The sequence below is a fragment of the Lichenostomus cassidix genome, chromosome 7 (assembly GCF_008360975.1).
Source record: "Lichenostomus cassidix isolate B80296 chromosome 7, HeHo_3.0, whole genome shotgun sequence".
Taxonomy (NCBI): Eukaryota; Metazoa; Chordata; class Aves; order Passeriformes; family Meliphagidae; genus Lichenostomus; species Lichenostomus cassidix.
Window position 1 is genome coordinate 26,807,142 of NC_139488.1, and position 20,284 is coordinate 26,827,425.

Below are 20,284 nucleotides of genomic sequence, written 5' to 3' on the forward strand. Positions count from 1 at the left end.
TATCATTTGCATATCCGCGTGCGGGCTGGCGCCTGCGACAACCCCACTGGTGGAGCTCTGCAGAAGGACGCGCTCACTGCCCAATCCAGGCTCGGGGAGGGCGGGGCTCTGCCTGTGACGGCCTATCGGAGCGCGGCTGGGCGGGTCCCGCCGGCCCGGGCGGTGTGAGGGATGCTCGGTGCGGGCGGCGGCGGCGGCCCCGGGGCCCGCCATGGTGTGAGGCACTGCCGCGATGAACGGAGCGGTCCCGTCGCTCTACGACCCCAAGGCGCGGGTGCTGAAGCTGGGCGAGAGCTTCGAGAAGCAGCCGCGCTGCGCCTTCCACACCGTGCGCTGTGAGTGCTGGGACGGGAGCAGCCTCTCGGGGGCTGTGGGGGCCGGGGAGGGGTTCGGCCGGAGGCCCCCCGTCCCTGCGGTCCCCTGAAGGGCGAGGGATGGCTGCGGCCCGGCCTGGCATTGCAGGCTCGGTGGCTGCCTCTGTCCTGGGATTCTAGGTCGCAGCTGGGAGCCGAGCGCCGCGGAGTGCCGGTCCGCGATTTCGGCAGCCGTGCAGGTTTCAGTCGGTGCTGGGATCACGTACGGCCATTGTACTCCAGAGCCGCCCCTCGCTACCTGCTGGGCACTAACTTCGCTTTTAATGCCTTTTCCATAGTGTCTCCCTGCGGTTCTGCTGGAAACCGAGCTAAGCTGAACCTGTGGCTCTGCCCTCTTTCCTTGCCCTCAGTTTTCAGAAGTTCCGTACAATTCAGCAATCAAAGGTTAAAGGCAGGCGGCGTTAATCACGGAGCCAGTACACCCTCCCTGAGTACATAATTACTATCTAGAGAGGTGTGTGCTCAAAGATTCTGAGGGTAGCTAGGAAACAAATGCTCCCAGGATTATAGTCCTTGGTAATTTAGGACTGCAGCTTCTGGTTTTGTTGTCTGGTTATTTATAGACTGATCCCCAAGATTCAGTCTCACGTATGCTCTCTGGAGGGTGTCCTGTGTGCAAGATGGGTAATGTGCTCTCTGTGAGCAAAGGGAACGCCACTTAGGCAGACTGTCTGGAACTGTGGAAGCGGAGGAGAGGGAAAAAAGCTATAAACGGATTTAAAGAAATGCTGCAACTTGAAATTTACCCTAATTTTAAAGAGGAATAACAACCCCGTCTGGTACCTCCTACCCTTAGAGTTTCATGCTGACTCTTGTAATTTGATGATTTATTCTGAAATCTGTTTTGAAATCTCTCTTCCTTTCCAACAAATGAGACATAGAAACTGGCACGTTCATCAGTTCTATCAAATGTACATGCAGAAGAAATATCCTCTGACACCTGACGTTTTTATTAACAGTTGAGTAAAAGGGAAAACAGCTGCTGGTTAGAAGTTAGAAGTATCAATATCTTCATTTTCTCAAATATTAACAGCCCAGTGGCCATATTTTAAAGCAAATATTCTCTGATTTGATGAGAAATTTTGGAACTGTTGTATGCTTATTCGTGTAAGACAACATTTAGGAGTTTGCCCCTACACAGGTTAGCAGGGGCTGTCACCTGTGCCTGAGCCCCGAGCCTCCTGCAGCACGCACAGTCCTGCCCACCAGCTCCTGCAGCCTGGTTTTCCTGCCCGGTTGGTGTGCTGGCTGGAGCCACACTTCCAGCTGTGGGCTGTGCCGCCTGGCCCGTGGCTGCAGTGCGAGTGTTGGAACTGGGAAGCTCCCCAGCTGCAGGAATGCCGCCGCCAGTGACCAGCAGTGAGATGGGGCAGGCGGCGAGGCGAGGAGCGTGTGCCGTGGTGTGGCCATGCAGTGTGTGCAGTCCGATGGGTCTCCTCCGCGCCTCCCCCGGCGTTCGAGGCAAGGCACGGCATCCCGGCGTGCGAGACTGGCCCTGCCTTACCTGGAGCCGCGGGCTCAACCCCACATATGTTATCCCAGGCCTTGAAGAGCCTCTTGATGCCGTCCTGTCTCCCTGAATCGCTACGGGCAAAGTTTTGGCTGTAGCCTTTCCCAAGTTATTTGTGATGGAAATAATACTTTGTAGGTGAGGGTATGTAACAGAGCTGCCGTGCTGATGCCTGAACACATGCTCATCTGCAAGGTGTCAGAGTTTTGAAAAGGACCAGAAATTTCTGATACCTTCTTTTGCTCAAAACTTATTTTAGCCAGTACTTTAGATGTTGAAAAAGATAAAATGTAAAGCAATGTTAAATTGAGAAGTAATTTCACTTTTAACAAAAATAACTATATTGAAACTCCAAGTTTTTGTCAGCTTCTGACATGCTTGTTATAGCAAAGTCAGAAACAGAAATGCATATTGAGGGTTGATACTGTTCTTTGCATTTTCAGTCACTTGTTTACATCTCTCATGTCTGGGATCAAAATTTTCAAGAACTATTTATTGCTTCTTCTGAAAATAATTATGTGAGGATTTATCTTTTGAGATATAACACAGCTTGTTCAGCCTTTTTATCCATTAAAACCTAAAGGTGTTTTTCTAATTTTAACTGAAAGACTTAAACACTTATAATGGATCCTGAGTAAAGCAGCTTGACTTTGAATTCTACTGACTTATGGAATGATCTGCTGAGGGAAATGGTAGATGATACACTAGCAAAAAGGGGCTTTTACCCAAAACCCTCCAACTGCAATTAAGTGGTGCCTACATTTGTAAGATTACTGAAAAGCCTATAATTAATCCACTTTGTTTTTATATTTAGATGACTTTAAGCCTGCATCTATTGATATGTCCTGTGAAGGAGACCTTGAAGTTGGCAAAGGTGAACAGGTGACAATAACGCTGCCAAATATTGAGGTCAGTTGGTGTGGCTGAAGAGTGGTGGGCCTAAGGGAATGATTAATTTTGTTGTCATAACTATATATCCTGAATATGGAAGAGCATAAAGTTTCAGTGCTGTTTCAGAGCTGCCTGTGTGATTTTTAGAGTAGAAAAACAATTGCTGTAAGAATGTGAGACTACAAAAGACCCAAAGGTTAAACAGCTGCACTGTAACTTTAAGTGTATTTGCCACACTGGAAATATGCTGTAGGATGACCCAGAAGTGTTGCGTACACAGAAAAGCTTCATGTGTATGTTGGCAGTGCAAGTTTCCCCTTGGTATTTATTGCTCTAGTGCAGTTCTAAAGCAGGAAAGACTGGAAAGGGAAAATTTACTACCTGCCATGCTTTACTGCCCTGCTGATAGGGAACTGAAATGCCTTTTGGTGAGAGGAGTCCTAGAGAGAGCCTGCTCTCCTTGGGAAATAAGCATTTAATCAGTTTCAAACTAAGAAAAGTGAATAGAATCCTATTCCAGTCAAACATCAGCTGCTTTTGGAGATAGGTACCCTGAATCTAATTTGAATTAACCAGTAACATTTTTAATGGCTAGAAATGATCACTTGTAGTGAACTTGTCATCACTGATGGATTGCTGTTTCTAAGAAAAAAGACTACAGGAGTAACACTTACTGGACTTCTGATTTAATAGGGCTCAACTCCACCAGTGACTGTGTTCAAGGGCTCAAAGAAGCCTTACCTAAAAGAATGTATCTTAATTATCAACCATGACACTGGAGAATGTCGCCTAGAGAAACTTAGTAGCAACATCACTGTGAAAAAAACCAGGTGGGTGATTTACAGGAGAAACTAATGTGCTTTACTCATTGTGAAAGTAGTTTTGTTAATGAGTCTAAATTGAGATCTATAACTAGACATTATTATTTTTAGGAAAACATAATTTTAGAAAGTACATGGCCTTGTTCAAAGGACTGAAACCCTGCTTTCTCAGCAAATGGACTTCATATAAGTCATGACTGCAGAAGGAATGGGAATTAATTTTTTTGTTAACCAAAACATATTATTGAAAGAAATAGTAACTACTGTCTGGTAAGTTGATAGGGAGGAAAAATGATTTGTTTGGCTAGTAGCTTGCCTACTGTCTTCTGACTTGTAAATGAGGAAATAAAAAAAGAAAAGAAAATTTTGTGACAGGTTTCAGTAATTTTAATGGCTCGTTTTTCTGATACCAAATTTTTAAATTTGTTTTTTTGTGTTGCTGGGTCCATATAAATAATTTTCAGCAGAATTACTATTAAGTGATCCTGGGTAGCAAAGTATAAAAATAAAAACTGACAAAGCATTATAAAGTTATTAGCACTGTATCAAAAATAATTTTAAACACATTTATATGCAAAATTAATAGCATGATATTAATGTATTATGTATATTAGTATAATAACTCTCCTAAAAATCTAATCATGCTATTTAGAAAGGCATGAGAAATAATTCCATGGTACTATATCCCCTGTATTCTTGCCTTCTTACTTGCATCTTGCCTTCTACTAATAAAAAATCTTTTCCTTTTACACACAGAGCTGAAGGAAGCAGTAAAGTCCAGTCTCGCATTGAGCAGCAGCAGCAGCAAATGCGAAATGCAACAAAGGTTCCAAACAACGTTAAAAACTCTCCATCAAAAGAAAAAACTTTTCCATCTTCTCCTATGGATGATATTGAACGGGGTAAGCTCCCGCTGGCACATAGTTTCAGAAACTTTGCTGTTATAAGCAATTAGTTCTTAAGAGGTTTTTGCTTGTGTGGATCATTTTTGTTTTGTTTTATTTGAGTTTCACACTAGAAGCTCACTACTCTGATATGGAAATGGCCACTCAGAATTAAGTGGGTAAAAAAGCAGTATTTGTAGCTTGCTAAGGTAAAAAAACAGCTGAACCATTAGGCTTATAATGTCAAGGGTCCCACTGCTCTGTCCTTGACTCAGTCTTCCACTGCTACTTTAATAAATATATGGTTGGTTGTATTGTGGTACTGGAACTAAATCACTTCCATTTTGACATCTCTCCTTTTTCTCTCTGTGCACTCAACAAACATGGGTTACAGAACTTTACAACTCAACATACACTTTAAATTAAGATAGAGCCTTGTGAAAGATGAGGTTCCAATGAAAAGGACAGCTAAAAACTTGTGTAAATCAACCCTTGGGCAGTGCTATGTACTGTTTTCTTGAGAGACTCTGGTTTGGTGTAACACTCATATTTCACTTAATAGAAGGCCTTATTTCCTTTTGGAGGACAAGGAAGATGGCAGGTGGTAATTACTTGCTACAGAAATGCTGACAGGTGGCAGTTTCATTGACTGGAACTGACATCTGCCTCCTAAGTTGTTCTGAATTCCTTTAAACAGATTTTTTTTTTTAGATGTATCATTATGAAGGTGGTTTTTGTTTCCATTTTGGTCTTAAGCTCTGACCAGAAATCTATATTGCAGAACAGTATTAGAATACATCTAAGATTGCAAAGACGAAGGAAAACTTGAGCACATGAAATAAAATTATGCTTTTTCTAGGTGGTCTGGTTTTTTTGGGGGGAGTGGTGGTGTCAAACATTGAAAGTCTCCAAAGTGGCTGCTGACGTACCAAACTCTAGTGTAGTGCCAGTCCAATTCTGAGTACTATTTAAAATGCAGAAAAATTGAAAAGGGTGGTAGAAACATTATTAAGTCATCTAGTCCATTCTTCTGTCCTAAATCAGATTTCTAATGTAATTTTTAACCTGTTCTTAAAGCCTTCCACTGACAGATCCTTGTATTTGCTGGCAAGCCATTCCAGGTCTTTGCTCTGCTTACTGTTCAGGTTCTCCCTTATAAATAGTCTGACAGGAAGACCATTGCTACTTTCATATTTATCATGCAAGTACAGAGGAGATTACTCTGCTGCTTTTGAGCAGTCCTTCAAACTCCTCTGTCTTTCGTGTTCTTTATGCAAAATAATGCCAGTTGGTTCAATTTTACCTTAGAAGTTTCCTTTCTAAATCCCTGTTTTGTTGCCAATTTCCTTTAGCTTTCTTGCAATGAATCCAAAAACTTCCTAAGTATAGTCCCTAAACATATCTACTGTTTCAAACAAGGTTTTAGCAGTGCTGACTTGAGCAAGAAGGCTATCTTACAGGCACTATTAATCTTTATACACAAAGAACAAATAGTATCATGTCTAGAATATCACAAGACCAAATAGTATCAAGTCATTTCCGCAGCAGCATCGTGTGGTAGAGCAGTGTGGGGGGATCCACTGTAACTCTCAGACTCTTCAGAAGTGTTGCCTACTTAATTACTCTTCATCCCATGGTTGTGTAACTGACTATTCCTGCTTAAGTACACTACCTGGAACTTGTTACTAACTTTGTTTTCTGGGGTGTGGGGGAAGCTCATTCTGCCATTATCCTCTAGTGTATGTACAGCTCTTCCTTCACTGGTTAAAATTACTTAATTTTAATACTGTCTGATTAAATTACATCAAAATTCAAAGCAGAGATCTTATTTCTTGGGTTTTGGTATTGGCCATTCACTTAGACATTTTTCTTATATTAGAAATTGCTTAGGAGGAAGTGGAATTAAATGCTTAGGACTTGAGTGGCATTCTTCAGTTAGGTGTCTTAGTGATCCAGATATGTGGTAGATCATGTTCTCTTGTATGTGTCCTTAGTAAAAGAAGAATGCTTAGATGCTTCCATTACTTATTTTCTTTCTGCTCCCCTTCTCTTTTTCCTTATATTTGAGTTAGTTTTCCAGTCTTTTATTGTTCTTTCTTTTCTTTCCTAGCATTGGGTTAATTTGTCCCTGTAGCCATAGCTGCACTATTTCAGGTGCCATTTTCCCTGAACACCATTTTCTTTTAGACTGGCCTTTGATAAAGCTGGCCTTTCCTTTAGACTTGCCTTTGATAACTCTGAGTCTGTTTCCTGGAAGTTTAATCCTTTTTTCCCCCCTCTCTCTTCTACTCTTAAGCTTTGCACTGTCTTGCATCTTGGTGACTTTTATCTTCAACCTGTTCTGTATTGGGTAAATTTGAAGCAAAATGAGCCACTCTTCTACTTGCTTTTTTTGTCTGCTATATCAAAGCTGTTGCTTAAGTATTCTAAGAGCTTGTAAGGCCATCTTAATAAATGTCTGGGTAGTAACAATCTTGTATAGTGATGAACTTCTGCACTCTGCATAACTCATGGAGTCCTCCCTCCACCATGATTCAGTGGTCTGTTTCAGACTTCTCTCAGCACTCATGTTTTGCACAAATATTATGTGTACCCTTCTGCAAAGATTAACTTCCTCTGTATGTTGGACTTGGGCTAATATACATCAGAAATGCATCTTGTGCAGCATTATTCACACCTTGAGGTCTATAATGAAGCATGGATTTGGTGAAATCTTCCTAATATAAACTTTGGATGGTTCTTTTGGATACTCTTCATGCTTAACTTGATTTTGAGCAAAATGTCACATGGTCCAAACAAGTGTATTGATTGCAATGCTGAACTGCTGGGAGGCATTTTGGGTGCAGCTGCAGACATCTTACAGTGACCAATCTGTGTAAGTGTCACTGCAGTTTTTAGTCAGTGAAAGGCATCTTTTGGGGTGCTAAGGAAAACACAGAACATTTTCTGCTAGTTGTGGAAATTAAAGCTATGTGGGATGCATTACCCCATGGAATGTGGGGTTAAGCATTTGGGTTCACAGTCACCCTTGTTCTAACATTTGGCTTGAAAGGGAGAAAGTGCTAAAGCTATGAGAGAAGAAAAGCACATGACAGGCTAGATACTCACTTGTGCTCTTTTTTTGTTATGGAGAGTTTTGGGGGGTTTGGTTCGGGGGTTTTTTAAGCTGCTGTAGTATATTTTAAGCTGCTGGTTTTTTTCCTTTTTTTCCTTCTTCCTTATATTTCAATTATAATGGATGTAAACTGAGAAACAAATTGTATTGTTTGCAGAGCTAAAAGCAGAAGCCAGTATCATGGACCAGCTGAGTAGCTCTGACAGTTCATCTGACTCTAAAAGTTCTTCATCCTCTTCATCAAGTAGTGAAAATAGTTCTAGTGATTCTGAAGATGAGGAAATGAAGCCCTCTCTTCCTATGTCGATGCCGTATTTGCAGCCTCAGCCCACTGTGTCTGCCATACCACAACAGGCTGTTCCTGACAAAGATGCCAGTCATAACAGATCCCAAGAGAGCAGTGGTCATATGATGAATACACTACGTAAGTACAAAGGCTGTTCTTTTCTTAGTGCACAATTCCAGACATCAAGATTCTGAAAGGAAACCATATTGTTTTTAAGTATGTCTCTGTTATAATTAAAACTGTGGGAAGTGATGCTAGGGTTTGATTGTTCAGCAGCAGGCTGAATTAGACACTGGGCTAGAAGGTTCGTGGTTCACAGAGATATTAAATTAAAGCTGTAGCAGTTGAAAATATTTCCTAAACTCTTCTGGCTTCCCTCCCAGTTCTATACATTGGGACTGGAGAACAGTAATTTTGTATTGAAAATACTTGAACTAACAGGGCACTCCCTAAACATATGCTTATAATTTCTTTGATGGAACTATGGGAAGGATACTATGGTTACAATACTCTGAGTTACAGAAAAGATGGTATATTCTTAGCTGCATCAGTTACTATTATTCATGGCAGTGTTCCACTGGCCAAAATGGCAAAATTGTCCTTTGCATATAAGGAAGGAGGTGTTTTGCTTTCGGATTATGGTATCTTATTCCACCCATTCAGGCCATTAAAAATGTAATTTGAAGAGTAGCTGTGATGACCAAGAGGGTTTGCTGCACACCCTGGAATTGAATGCTCAATGTATTCAAAAAAGGAGAGTTTGGAAAACTTTCACATAAAAAAAATCCCACTAGGTAGAGAAACTTAAGTTCTACCTAAATATTAACAGGAGTACTCAGACATAGAAGTGAGTATTCAGCTGTGGTAACTCTTCCAAAATGATTACATTTTTAATTAGCTGCTTAGCTGCCAGCTCTGGGTTTGAAGAGATTTCCATCAACCATGCTTTGCAGCCTAAGATTTTTATGATTTATCATTTATATGTAAACTTCTTATACTGAAATTTTAGACTCTATCAGATCTACATTTATTTTAGCTCTTAATGGATAACATGAATGGGTTTTTTTCTTTTTTCTTTTTTCTCTTAGCTAGTATTTAAATACTTAAATAACGTGCATTGATATTTAATTACGTACTGCATTAACAGATAAGATCAGACTGAAAAGTCCTGTGACTTCGTGTGCAGAGAACTAAATGCTGCTTTCATTTTACTATCAGTGCAGAGAACAATGTCTTCATGTTTACAGTCTGTGTAACTTTCAAGTGCCACTTACTTCAATCCTTACTCACAAATGCAATTTCCCATTCTCCATGCTTTAAATAAAGCAGTTATGAAAATGTGATTAAGCTCTATCTCCAGTGACAGAATCTCAGCTGGCAAAGCTTCCAGTGAGAAACAGACTTACAAGTACAGGTGGCCAAGTCCACCAGTTCCAGCATAGGGAGAAAATGATGCTTAAACGATGGCAACATCAAGACTGTTTCAGGGGAAGTTGGTGGCTTGATGTTGCTTGAGAACCATGTTGGCAGGTAGAACCTCTGCCTGTAACCTCAGGCCTCTGAGCTTGCCCAGCTCTTGAGATTAATGACATTTACTTCTATTATGGTTATAGATTTGTTACTGCTTAAAACGATTCCATCCCCAGCTTCCAGTGCAGTTAACACTTAAAAGACACTTACACAAGTTAAAGATCAAACCAGCTACTTCCAGGGAGATCGCTTTTCTCTAGCTCTGTTGCTGAGGGAATTTGGCAGGAGAGTGAAACCTGGAGAAACTCAGTGGATAGCACATTGTTCTACTTTGAATGGCAAGAGTTCTCTGTCAGGATTTTGTACAGTAATTTCTTCCATCTCAAATAAAGTTTTGCAAAAATGTCAGCACAAGCTGCTTGCTTGTCTAATCTTGCTTTGAGGTGTGTGCCTATGTCTGTGACTAGTTTTGTGCACCTCTGTGGAATCAGGGCCATACTGGGTAATTAGTCAACTTTTTCTTTGAATTTCTGTGTGCAGAGAGAAGGTTGGGGGAAGTTTAGAGAGAAGAGTTTGATCTTGCATGTAGAAATTACACAGCCAAAATTTTGTAGAACTTGGAAAATGGAGGAGGTGGTGTCTAGAGCATGGCAACCAAATACTTCTGTCAGACACATATCTACCTCTTCAGGAATGTGGGGCTCAAGACTGCCCTTCACTCACAAAATATTGCTTCTTCCCTTTCTACCTTGAGAAGCTGGTTATATGAGCTCACAACTTGTCTTATAACAAGGTCTGTATATGGTGGCACTAATGAATCTGTTCTTCATGAATATTTAATCATATGTTGCTTTATGTCTCCTTTTTGTTTAAACAAGGGTAATACTAAACAAAGTAACTTTCCAAAGAAAACCCAGCATAGATGGGCTCTTCTGGGGTCTTGTGTTTTGTATTTAGTATTCAGCACAACTTTACTTCTTTTGCTATTTGGTGCTGGTACAAACATAGCTGTTTTACTTTTGTCAAGTAATAATTTTCCCTTATATTACTTTGGCATTGGTGTGACCACTCAGATATGTGAAACACTGATCACTCCTGTGAGTTTCCCTGTCCCCTGTAACTAGCAAGAATTCAGCTGAATATATTATATTCACCTATTTAAAAGCATTGGAAATGTTGTGATTTGCAGTGCAGTCTATTTCTCCAATTAATATTGCTAATAAGCAACTGGTACCATGAAAACAATTCAGCTGTTCTCCCCCACTTCACTGCTGCCTTCTAAGTACAATAGAGTCTAGATGTTTCTTCAGGGTCCTTGTTTAATGAGCTTTCTGTCTTTGCACCAAATCTGTCTGAAAGCTACCAGCTCTAGATTGTGCTATTTTGCCCTCTCTCTGAAGGTGTTTTTTGGAGACAGGCTTATAAAAACGAGGCAGAAAGTTTAGCCTGAAGTAAATCCTAACATATTAATTCTGACTTTGGAACTTGGAGTTCTTGCTTTTCCCATCTGCTGCTTTTCACAAGCATTGGTATTTTTGGCTGGTGTTACAGGGTTTGTGTAATTTCTATTAACTGTGTTGAAATAATTTTTGAAGGCTGCAGAAACACTAATTGGAAGGTTATCTCCTTGTTCACACTCCCTGTCCTCTCCTAAAGTAGGTAGTGCATAACAGGGCTGGGATTTCCAAGAATTCACTGTAATTCTCCTTTGAGTGATAAATACATGAGTTTAACTTACCAACACCATTCTCTGTCTTGATTTTTTAAGATATTACATTGTTCTGAATAATTATTGACAAATAACTTGATTTTGTTCTTTCTAAATTGCTTTTAAATTTTATCTTAAAATAATATGACTGTAATTTTTTTCTCTATATAGAAGATTGAAAACAAAAAAATTGTCTCTAGAAATACTTTAAAGATTGCTGGAAACAGCCATCCACACTAATCTTTTCTTATATAAAGTGTTTTTGTTGTTGCAGAGAAGCATGTACCACTTTCTAAGCTTTAGTGATGACACAGTGGAAAACAAAGGAAGGCTAAATGCAGCTATGTTAAAGACTTCAGTGTTCTGGCAGAAATTATATGCCTGAGAACAAAAGATCCAATCTGAGTGTCTTGTGGGGTTTACCCCCTTGAGGTTACTTTTTCACCCATCTGCAAGAGAGATCTGTGAAGGGTGCTGCAGCTGAGGAAAGGGCATGTGAAATTAGTGTGTTGACTCAATTTTCTCAGCTTCAGTGATTTTTCTTTGGTTTTTAGGCTATTTCTGCACAACGTGAGATGATTTCTTTTGTAATGGTTGTTCAGCAAGGGAGGTGTGAGTAAAAGCATACGAGTTGGAACAGACTGCTAAAAATGTGTGGGAAGTTGCTAGATATGATGTAGATTGTATATAGCATGTTGCTGTATTTTTGTTCATTATCTGTCATCCTGGGAAGATTCCCTCCCTCCCACCCCCTGAGCTTATGGACACCCAGAGCAAGCACAGTGTAGTCTTTTTACTTCCTCATTTTGAAATATATATAGAGAGAGAGACACCAAATTAAAGTGCTGTGTAAAATTTCTTTTGATGTTTTGTTTGCTCACTTGTTCCAAAACCAGTTTGAAATAGTAGGTCACTGATACATCTTTAAGTGGTATGTCAAAGAGCTGCTCTTCTTGATTGAGACACCACTTTGTTTTCAAGCACAGCTGAGTAGCATTCAGATGTGTTTCAAAAAAAACCAACAACTTGTTTTTCATAAAACTGCACTCACCAGCAGTTTTTCCACTTGTGAAACATGAAAATGTGGGTGGCAGAGATAGCTAGGTGTTGTCTTTTGTGATCTGGTGATATTAAATAAATGCCCTTGTGCAAATAAGCTAATGGCTTCCTTGCCAAGATTTTAAAATTGTAGAAAAGTGATCTCTCTAAGGTTCTGTCACAGAGGAGTTTGGTTCTACACCTATTTATTCTTTTATCATAGAATGGTTTAGGTTAAAAGGGACTTGAAAGATCATGCAGTCCAGCCTCTCTGACCTGTTTGGTATTAGCTTTTGTAAGTCTTTTTTGGGAAAGAGAATATCTTGAAAGAAGAAAATTATTTCCTTGAAAATGACTAATATATTGACTCTTTGTCTTCTAGGAAATGACTTGCAGCTGAGTGAATCTGGAAGCGATAGTGATGACTGAACAACTTTTTGGCCTTAAATGTATCACCTTTTTTGCTAAATATGTCTTAGCATCTGTTTTGCACTAAGATTAGATTGCCAGAGACTGGAATGAATGTCCTCAATTTTGATAATAGACATCCTAATTTTCTACTGACACATCATGTCTATAATACAGCAGCATTGATATCCTGTCAGTGCTATGGTTATGTGTTTATCTTTCAAATTACTGTATTTACAGTAAAATTGTATGATCTGATTTTGATTATTTTTGCCTCAGCCACCTGTTTTACTTGAAACTGATTTGTAACAGCTAGTTACTTTATATAAATAGCTATGGAATGGAGAAATTTCTGATATTTATGGAGGCAAGTTTCCTTCCTATAATTTAAATGCTGATCTCACAACTTTGACTTGGAGGGACTGAAAGGGAGAACAACTAAATGAAGTCTGCTGTGTCAGCTACACTTTTTGTTCAGTTCACAGTTCATACCTTTAAGGAAACTGCTGAATAATGTGGTCCACTAGTGCAGTTACAGTTTACAATTGTTCAACACATTGCTGAATTCTTAATTTCATTGTATTATGGGACTTTATATTTCTGAGCCTCAAGATTCCTAAGGGAACTTGTCTATTCTCTGCCTTTTTTATGTAACTTGAATAGGCTGGTCTTTTTACAACCTTTTTGTATCTAAATTTAGGTAACTGCAGAGACAGCAATGAATTTCTTTCATTTAATTCTGTAATGGAAATCAGAAAATTTCTTTGTAGAAGTATAAAAGTAATTTAATAAAGCAAATATTTATCATTTTCATGCATCAGATTCTGTTTTTACTGGTTAAGAATTCGATTTTCTACCTAAAGTAGTCATGCCAGTGAAGGGGTCAGACAAAGAAATAAAGCCATGAAATAGTAGCTAATAAGGACTCTCCACCCTGCCTACAGGACTGGAGTGTTTGTTGCTCTTGCTACACTGAGATGACCCTTAGCTTGTTGAAAGGTTATGGTGGTGCAAGTGTACTGGTGAATGTTTATGACAGATAACATCCAAATGCCAGTGGGAAATAAAACTGTATTAGTCAAGAAAAGGTCTTATTTTTTCGACATTTGATATGATATTTCAAGAACTGAAGAACTGAGGATTAGGCTCCAAATTTCATCCTGTAATTTACTAATGAAGGTTTTTGTAACAGTAGCAAATGTCTTTAGGGTGAATTCTGACAAGATAAGTCTGCTCAGTCTTGCACAGAAGTCTCCTTTGCTGGATTGCAGTGATTGGGTCACAGCTCTGTGTCTAAACTGTGAGGATTGAATCCCATATGTCTGCCTGAATGTGCAGACATGGAAAAAAATGCACACTCAGTAAACGCATACAATAGATGGTACTAGAGGAGCTTATTCTCTGAACTCTGCTCTATCAGCCCAGTGAAATATGGGAAATTAATTGAAATATGGGAAATGCTGCTTTCCAATGCATCCATACCTTGTGCTCTGTACCCCAGACTATGACGCTGTGCTCTGCACCAAGTCACACCTCATGAATCTTTTGGCTTCATGAAGCTGGTATCATAAGAAGCAAAAAGTTATTGTGTTTATACTCAAAGGAAAAAGCCCAATAGCCATGGGTGAGCAGCTGTTAGAAAAGGGCTAATGCACAACTGTGAAGAAGGATGCCATGCAATAACTGCCTAAGACATTTGAAATTCTTGAGGGAAAGGGTATTGAGTTCTCTGATGGATCCTGGCTGTTGGTGTGGGAACTCTAGCAGGGTACCTGGCTCTTGGCATGTGCTGCTGATAAAGTCTGCTAAGGGCAATGTGAGGAGATGAGCTGTTGCTCCTTTACACTAAGAAGCAGCCCTGTGTGCTAAATAAAGGGGTGCATGATAATGCAGTGTCCTGAGCTGAAATGTCTTCTTTGCCCTCCTTCTGTCCCCAGTGGTTCATTTGCATCAAAGCCTTCTCTTAGGCTGATGCTAAATTCTAATGCCAGCCAGAATGCTGCTGTTTTCCCTGAATAACAGTGCATTCAGGGGGTACAGAGTGAGGAGATGTGTGGAAGCACTGACCAGGCCACGGTCTAAATCATGCAGAGTGCGTGTATTCGTGGCTTATAATCACTCCTTCAGTGATAAAACTGTTGAGTGCAATTTGTATGTATCTGCACTCACATGTATACAAATGCTTAAATACAGCTCTGGGAGTAAAGCAGATTTCCAAGTTCCTGGGTCTCAGGACTGTAACTAAGCCTGTGCTATCTTTAGGATTTGATCTTTGTGTTGAAAGCTTTCTAGGAAGGGAGGAATGTTATTTAAGCTTTTGCACAGTATGTAGTACAGAGTGGTTAGTTGCCAGTCAGGCATTTTGTCAAATACACATTTGTGATAATTCAGGAAAGCTTCCCTTTAAGTAACAGGGTGGGAGATAAGATTCTCTAACAGTTCTTGGAGAGATAAGGGGAAAAGGATAACATGTAAATGCATTAAGGAATAAAGATCTGCATGCCATTTCCAGCCCAAATATGTATGATCTGCTCCCCCCTCATCCATGTACCTGTGAAACATTGGCAGGAAAGCTAAGGAGCTTGTTCAGCCTCTTGTCAGGCAGAGGACTTGGCAAGGGACTCATTTGTGACTTGCAGGGGGCATTTCCTCCCCTAAGGCTTGGGTTGTGTGCCCCAATCAGTGTTGAGCCTCCATATCTCCTACTACAGGTTGTTCCCATATGGCAAGAATGAGAAGGGGATTGCATTGAGATATAAAAGCAAATTTCTTTTTTTTTGGACCCTGATTTGAAAATTCTATTCTTCTCCCTTAAAACCAGTTTTATTCATGTGATAATAATTTAACTTGAAAGCAATAAAATCAGTAACAGCTATGAGTTCCGTGACCACTGTTCCAACAACCTCTGAGTACCTCTTTCAAAACTTGAAATATATCTAACTCTATCTTGTTGCTTTCAGTTATTTTGTCTTTGCATCCAGAGATTTAAAGCATTTGTGTGTGTATCTCTAAGCAGCAGATACATTTGCATAATATTTTATTGAGACATTATATATTTTTCTGTGACATTATAAATAACTCATTGTGTACATTTTGGATTTGAAGAACAGCTGCTTATCACTTATATTAAATCAAAAATACCTTCCCAATGCAGGTGAAAACTTGAGAATTTTTTAGTCTTCAGTGCTAAGGACCACTGCAGCCACAGCTCACCTGCCCCTTCCCTCTGCATGGCACCTGGTACAAGCAGTTTGTCTGGTATCTACTTCAAGGTTGCAGTTCTCAACCCCTGATAAGTCCTGAAATGGGGATTATGTGTGCTTACCAATTGTACCTACCTGGCCTGGCAGCTTGTAATTTTTTTAAGAACTCTATCCCACTCTTGTGTTTCATGAATCCTGCCCTGGGGCATGTGGAGAGGCTGAAGTAATCTCTTCAGGGTAGCTCTGGCACCACTGTATTCCATGATAAACACTGGGATTGCCATTTGCTTGGGGTTTTCTGAAGGCAAGATATGAGGAAAAAGAATATTGTTAAATATATATTCCTGCTGCTTTGATGGAGGTAGGGGAAATGCAATAAGAAGGTGAAGATGTACTGAAATGAGGAGGGGAAAAAAGTGAGAAATTATAATTTCTTTCACAGTTTATACCTCAAATATGATAGGAGTAGTCATCCACATCTGAGGGAGGATAGAAAGACTTATGTATCTCAGCTATTACTCTGCCCAGTTCAATGAAACTGCAGTGACAGCTTCTACTGGTTGTTAACTGGTTAGCAGTAGCATCCCAAGATAGCAGCTCCTTGCTTGCCAGATATATGCCCAGGAGAGGTCTGAAGTAGTGGAAGTCTCTAAAGAATCTATTACTGTGGGGTTTATTTCCCTACTCACAGATTCTCATGATGGAGAAAAGCTCCTGAAGGGCAGACTCGGAGCTCAAGGCTTGTGCCAGCATGGAGAACAACTCAGTTCCTAAGCAGAGATACCAACATCACACAGGGTTTGTGTAAAACCAGTGCCACATTTGCTGGGAACAGCAGGGACTTGGGCTCTAGTTATTTCTGTGGTATCCTGAATCCATAGAAGAAATGAGTGTGTTCTCAGATTTTCCTTCTCTGAAAAGCAAATCCCTCTGCTGTGGTGAGGAAGGAATGGAGGTTAGAGGCAAAGATGAAGGAGCCTTTCATACAACAGAGAAGGCTTTGTTGATGCACAACACATACCTGGTGAGTTAGCTGCTGAGACCTCTCTTGACTCGCTTTGAACAGGGGCCCTTGTTACAGAACCTGTTCTCCATCTCTCATCTCCATGCGCTGAGCAGCTTGGCTTGTTCTCCTAAGTGCTTACGCATGACAGAGGATTACTTGCTCCGTCTAAGAGATGAGGCCTTCTTCATGCTGTTATTTAAAGTTTAAAGAAAAGTGGAGTGTCTTAAAAAGGTAATTAAAGAAGACCCAACAGCAACCCAAACTCTTCTTTAATATCTTTAGTTTCACTTCCACATGCTGTGTGTCTTGTTCTACCAGTTTCAATGCTCTTGCAAAAGAGTTGCACAATGGCTTCCTTTTAGCAACCTGCAGAATTAAACTTAACCTCACCTAATTGGATGTACCTTTTCCAAGATGCGCTGAATTTCCAATAAACTCTGCAGACCCCCCTTTTCCTTGTGCTTTTTCATTAATATGACTTTTGGAATAAATACTCATGGACATCCTCATAGACAGTGCCCAGAGTGACATGGGAGTTGGTTGCAGCCTGAAAATACCAATAAATCCCTTATCCAATTACCTTTTTTACACCTGACTCTGCACATTGGCAATTTATGAAAAGATTTAGGCTTTTACCAGAGTTTTGATCCAAGTGTTTACAGTAGTATTAAAAAATCTCCTACTGTGAGGTGTTCCTAAAAGCTAAGGCTGTTGTAAAGGCCAGTGTCCAATTGAAACTCCCTCTTCAAATAAAAACATGTTTGTGCCAGTTTGCTGGAATAATGAGGGTGCAACAAACTATTTGGGAATTATCTGTCCTTCAGTGATTATGCTGGAAATGTTTGTATGCTTTATGATCCTCTCCCACCATGGAGTCGAACAACTTCCACTCCCATGCTGCACGATGACCTGAACTTTTCGGATTTTTTTTTCTGGTTTCTTTTTTTCCTGGTTTCTTTTGTTCTCTATGTGGGAAAGTTGACATTTAGCTAACTTTCTAACTGCTTTTTTTTAGAAATGCTGGTCATCAAAAATGTTTGCCAAACGTGACCTGAATGCAGGTGGGGAAAACTCCATGCAGATTATCAGCTACACTTGTGTTACACCCTTATTTGAGCTCTTTCTCCCCTTACAAGCCAAACTTTGCCTCATAGCCTTCACCAGGACATGATGTTTGTCAAGGATAGTTATGATCAATGGCTGGGGCTATGTTTAATTGAGGATACAAGATGGTTAAGCTATTTAGGAAGTTCTTTCCACAATGACTACATTTTAGAAAGTACCATCTGGAAGGCGTGTACTGAGCTTAGTGGGGACTTTTTGTCCCCATTAATTTGTAAAACAAAATGACTACTAACAGCTCAGAACCCATCGGTGCCTTTGTACTTTCCATTTGACTCCCTCCTAGTGATGAAACAACAGCTACTCACAGGTGAATAACTGAGGGCCCCAAGAGAGAAACTTGTTAAAATTTTAATAATGTCTTGCCTATATTTTATAATTCTCAGATGAGCTGAGCTGAGCGAGCCAAAGAGTCTGCCATGTTACATCAGAGCCTTTGATCCAAATGACCCCTGCTGTGGAAACAGTACATGCTTATACTGCACAAATCTCCCTAAACCCAATAAAAATACAGGTGAGATTGTCTGTGCTGAACTGGAGAATGATTGCTGCCAGGTAAGTTCAGCTGCTGTTCAGTGGCTCTGTGATGGGAGGCTGACAAACAGCCAGTGTCCATGGGATGTGCATGAAGGTGATGGATTGATCTGACACTTCCTGGGACTTTGAGAGCAACACCCAGGCAGGTGATGGAAGTGCTCTGTGCTGTGTGGTAGCGGTGAGTCTCCTGGGTCTTATCAGCAGCTCACACCACACAGAGACCTCCTGCCTGACAGAGATGCTCAGCTGCAAGAGGCTGCCTCACAGCTGTGTTTTCTTCACCTTGTGCTTCTTTGACAAGAAGAAGGGGCTGTACAGATGGTAAATTTGTTTTCCAAGCTAAATGAAAACTGTAATTTCAAGCTTGCTTGCCTTGGCACTTCTCACAGCTTTCCAGTTTACAGAGATACTGGCAAGGTGCTCCTCAGGGAGGAAAATATTTTGGTCATCCCACAATAAGGTGAGGCTACTGTTCCAGGTAGTGCAGTGGCTCAGCAGCAGGGCTCCTCACGGCTGGACTCTGCTCGGGTGACAGAGCCAAACAGTTTAACGCTCAGCCAGCTTGTTGTGTTACTACAGTGTTCCCAGACTGCCACAAACACAGTTTCAGTGAAATCAGGCCACTTGGCCTCACAAATTTCTTTTCCCCCACGCTTTCCTCCTCTCTTCTTATGCAAGAGAGTATTTATGCCATGAGTCTCTCACTCTACTCTTCATGTAGCTAGTCCATATTGTTCCAGTTGATGCAAGAGTATTTTACATCATTGCTATGTCTATTCATACAAAGGAATGAGGCCCAGTCGTCTTAAAAAGGTGTCAGTTTCGAAGCATAAAAAACATCTCAGAAGAGAGACAAGCCTTGGGAACCACACCAGGTAGCTTTTTTCCCTCTGAGTCTGAGTTAGTCACACATCCAAGCTCACAGTCCTGTCAAGACATAACCCACCCGGCTGCATGGTCTCCCAGCCTCCAGCACTACCGTCCATGAGGAAAAAAAAACCATAAAGTGCAAATGTTTGAGTCACAAACAAAGGGTGGGTGAGTAGGATTAGGCGAGGCTGTGCTGACTAACCCACCCCAGCAACAGGCAACTATTGCTCCCAATTTATCATGAAGGAAACGGATCCATCTGTGTTAAAGCTCAAGGTGGTGTTGAAAGGTGCAGAAACATCTTAAATCTAATCCTGGGCCACCCAACCAAAATGATATCCCAGGCCTGGATCTGTCTGGATTTACACAGAGACATCACAAAATCAATGATAAAAAGCAAACTGGGGATATATCACTGTTGCTGTTGCATCTGACAGTCAAATCCCTTGAGGCAGAAACAATTTATGTGTGGCCCAAAATGACTCATTAGGCGCTGTTTCAACAATTGGTGTCTTTGTATTGAAAAGGCAAGTCCTGATGAAACTGGCAAGGACACAATTACAGATTACTTTACACTCTGCTTTGTAAAGCTGTACGCAGGATTAATGACAGTTTGGTACTAATTGTGTATCCCTGGCAATTTGTGGAGAGACATTTGTCTCACTAGAATCTTGTTCCTGCTTTTAACATTTTTAGTTTTTGAACAACAAAACAACTGGAAATTAACTGCTTTCTCAAATGACTTTATCTGGGCTTTCAGGGTATGATACAATTAAGTATTTAATTGTGAGGCCCTGTATGGACAGTATAAAATTTATGTATCCCTAACCACAGCGCAGCCTGCCCCCGACTAGAGTGTGATGGCTGTTTGCTAGCAACCAGCAGTGCCAAAATAACTCCTTGGAGTAGCAGGCTAACACTGGGCTGGGAGGAAACGAGATGGTCAGGGCACATTTAGCAGTAAAGCAGCTTACCTGTTCAGTCACGCTAACAAACAGATGCAGAAATACAAAAGTGTGGCTTCTTATCACAAGCAACATG

The 20,284-nt window shown here is 40.6% G+C and overlaps 1 protein-coding gene and 1 long non-coding RNA gene across 2 annotated transcripts; one reads left to right on the plus strand and one right to left on the minus strand.

The window, feature by feature from the left end:
• The first annotated feature begins 139 nt into the window (after nucleotides 1-139).
• On the plus strand, nucleotides 140-13,322 carry EAF2 (ELL associated factor 2). Its single transcript, XM_085066941.1, has 6 exons — nucleotides 140-335; nucleotides 2,699-2,793; nucleotides 3,469-3,605; nucleotides 4,353-4,498; nucleotides 7,753-8,019; nucleotides 12,480-13,322. The coding sequence occupies exons 1-6, from the start codon at nucleotides 233-235 to the stop codon at nucleotides 12,524-12,526; spliced, it is 795 nt and encodes a 264-aa protein (XP_084923067.1). The 5' UTR covers nucleotides 140-232; the 3' UTR covers nucleotides 12,527-13,322.
• On the minus strand, nucleotides 4,352-18,516 carry LOC146434836 (uncharacterized). Its single transcript, XR_014853521.1, has 3 exons — nucleotides 16,730-18,516; nucleotides 15,844-16,006; nucleotides 4,352-8,071 (listed from the first exon to the last, which is right to left on the minus strand). It is a non-coding gene; the product is annotated as an uncharacterized LOC146434836 (long non-coding RNA).
• Nucleotides 18,517-20,284: the final 1,768 nt, after the last annotated feature.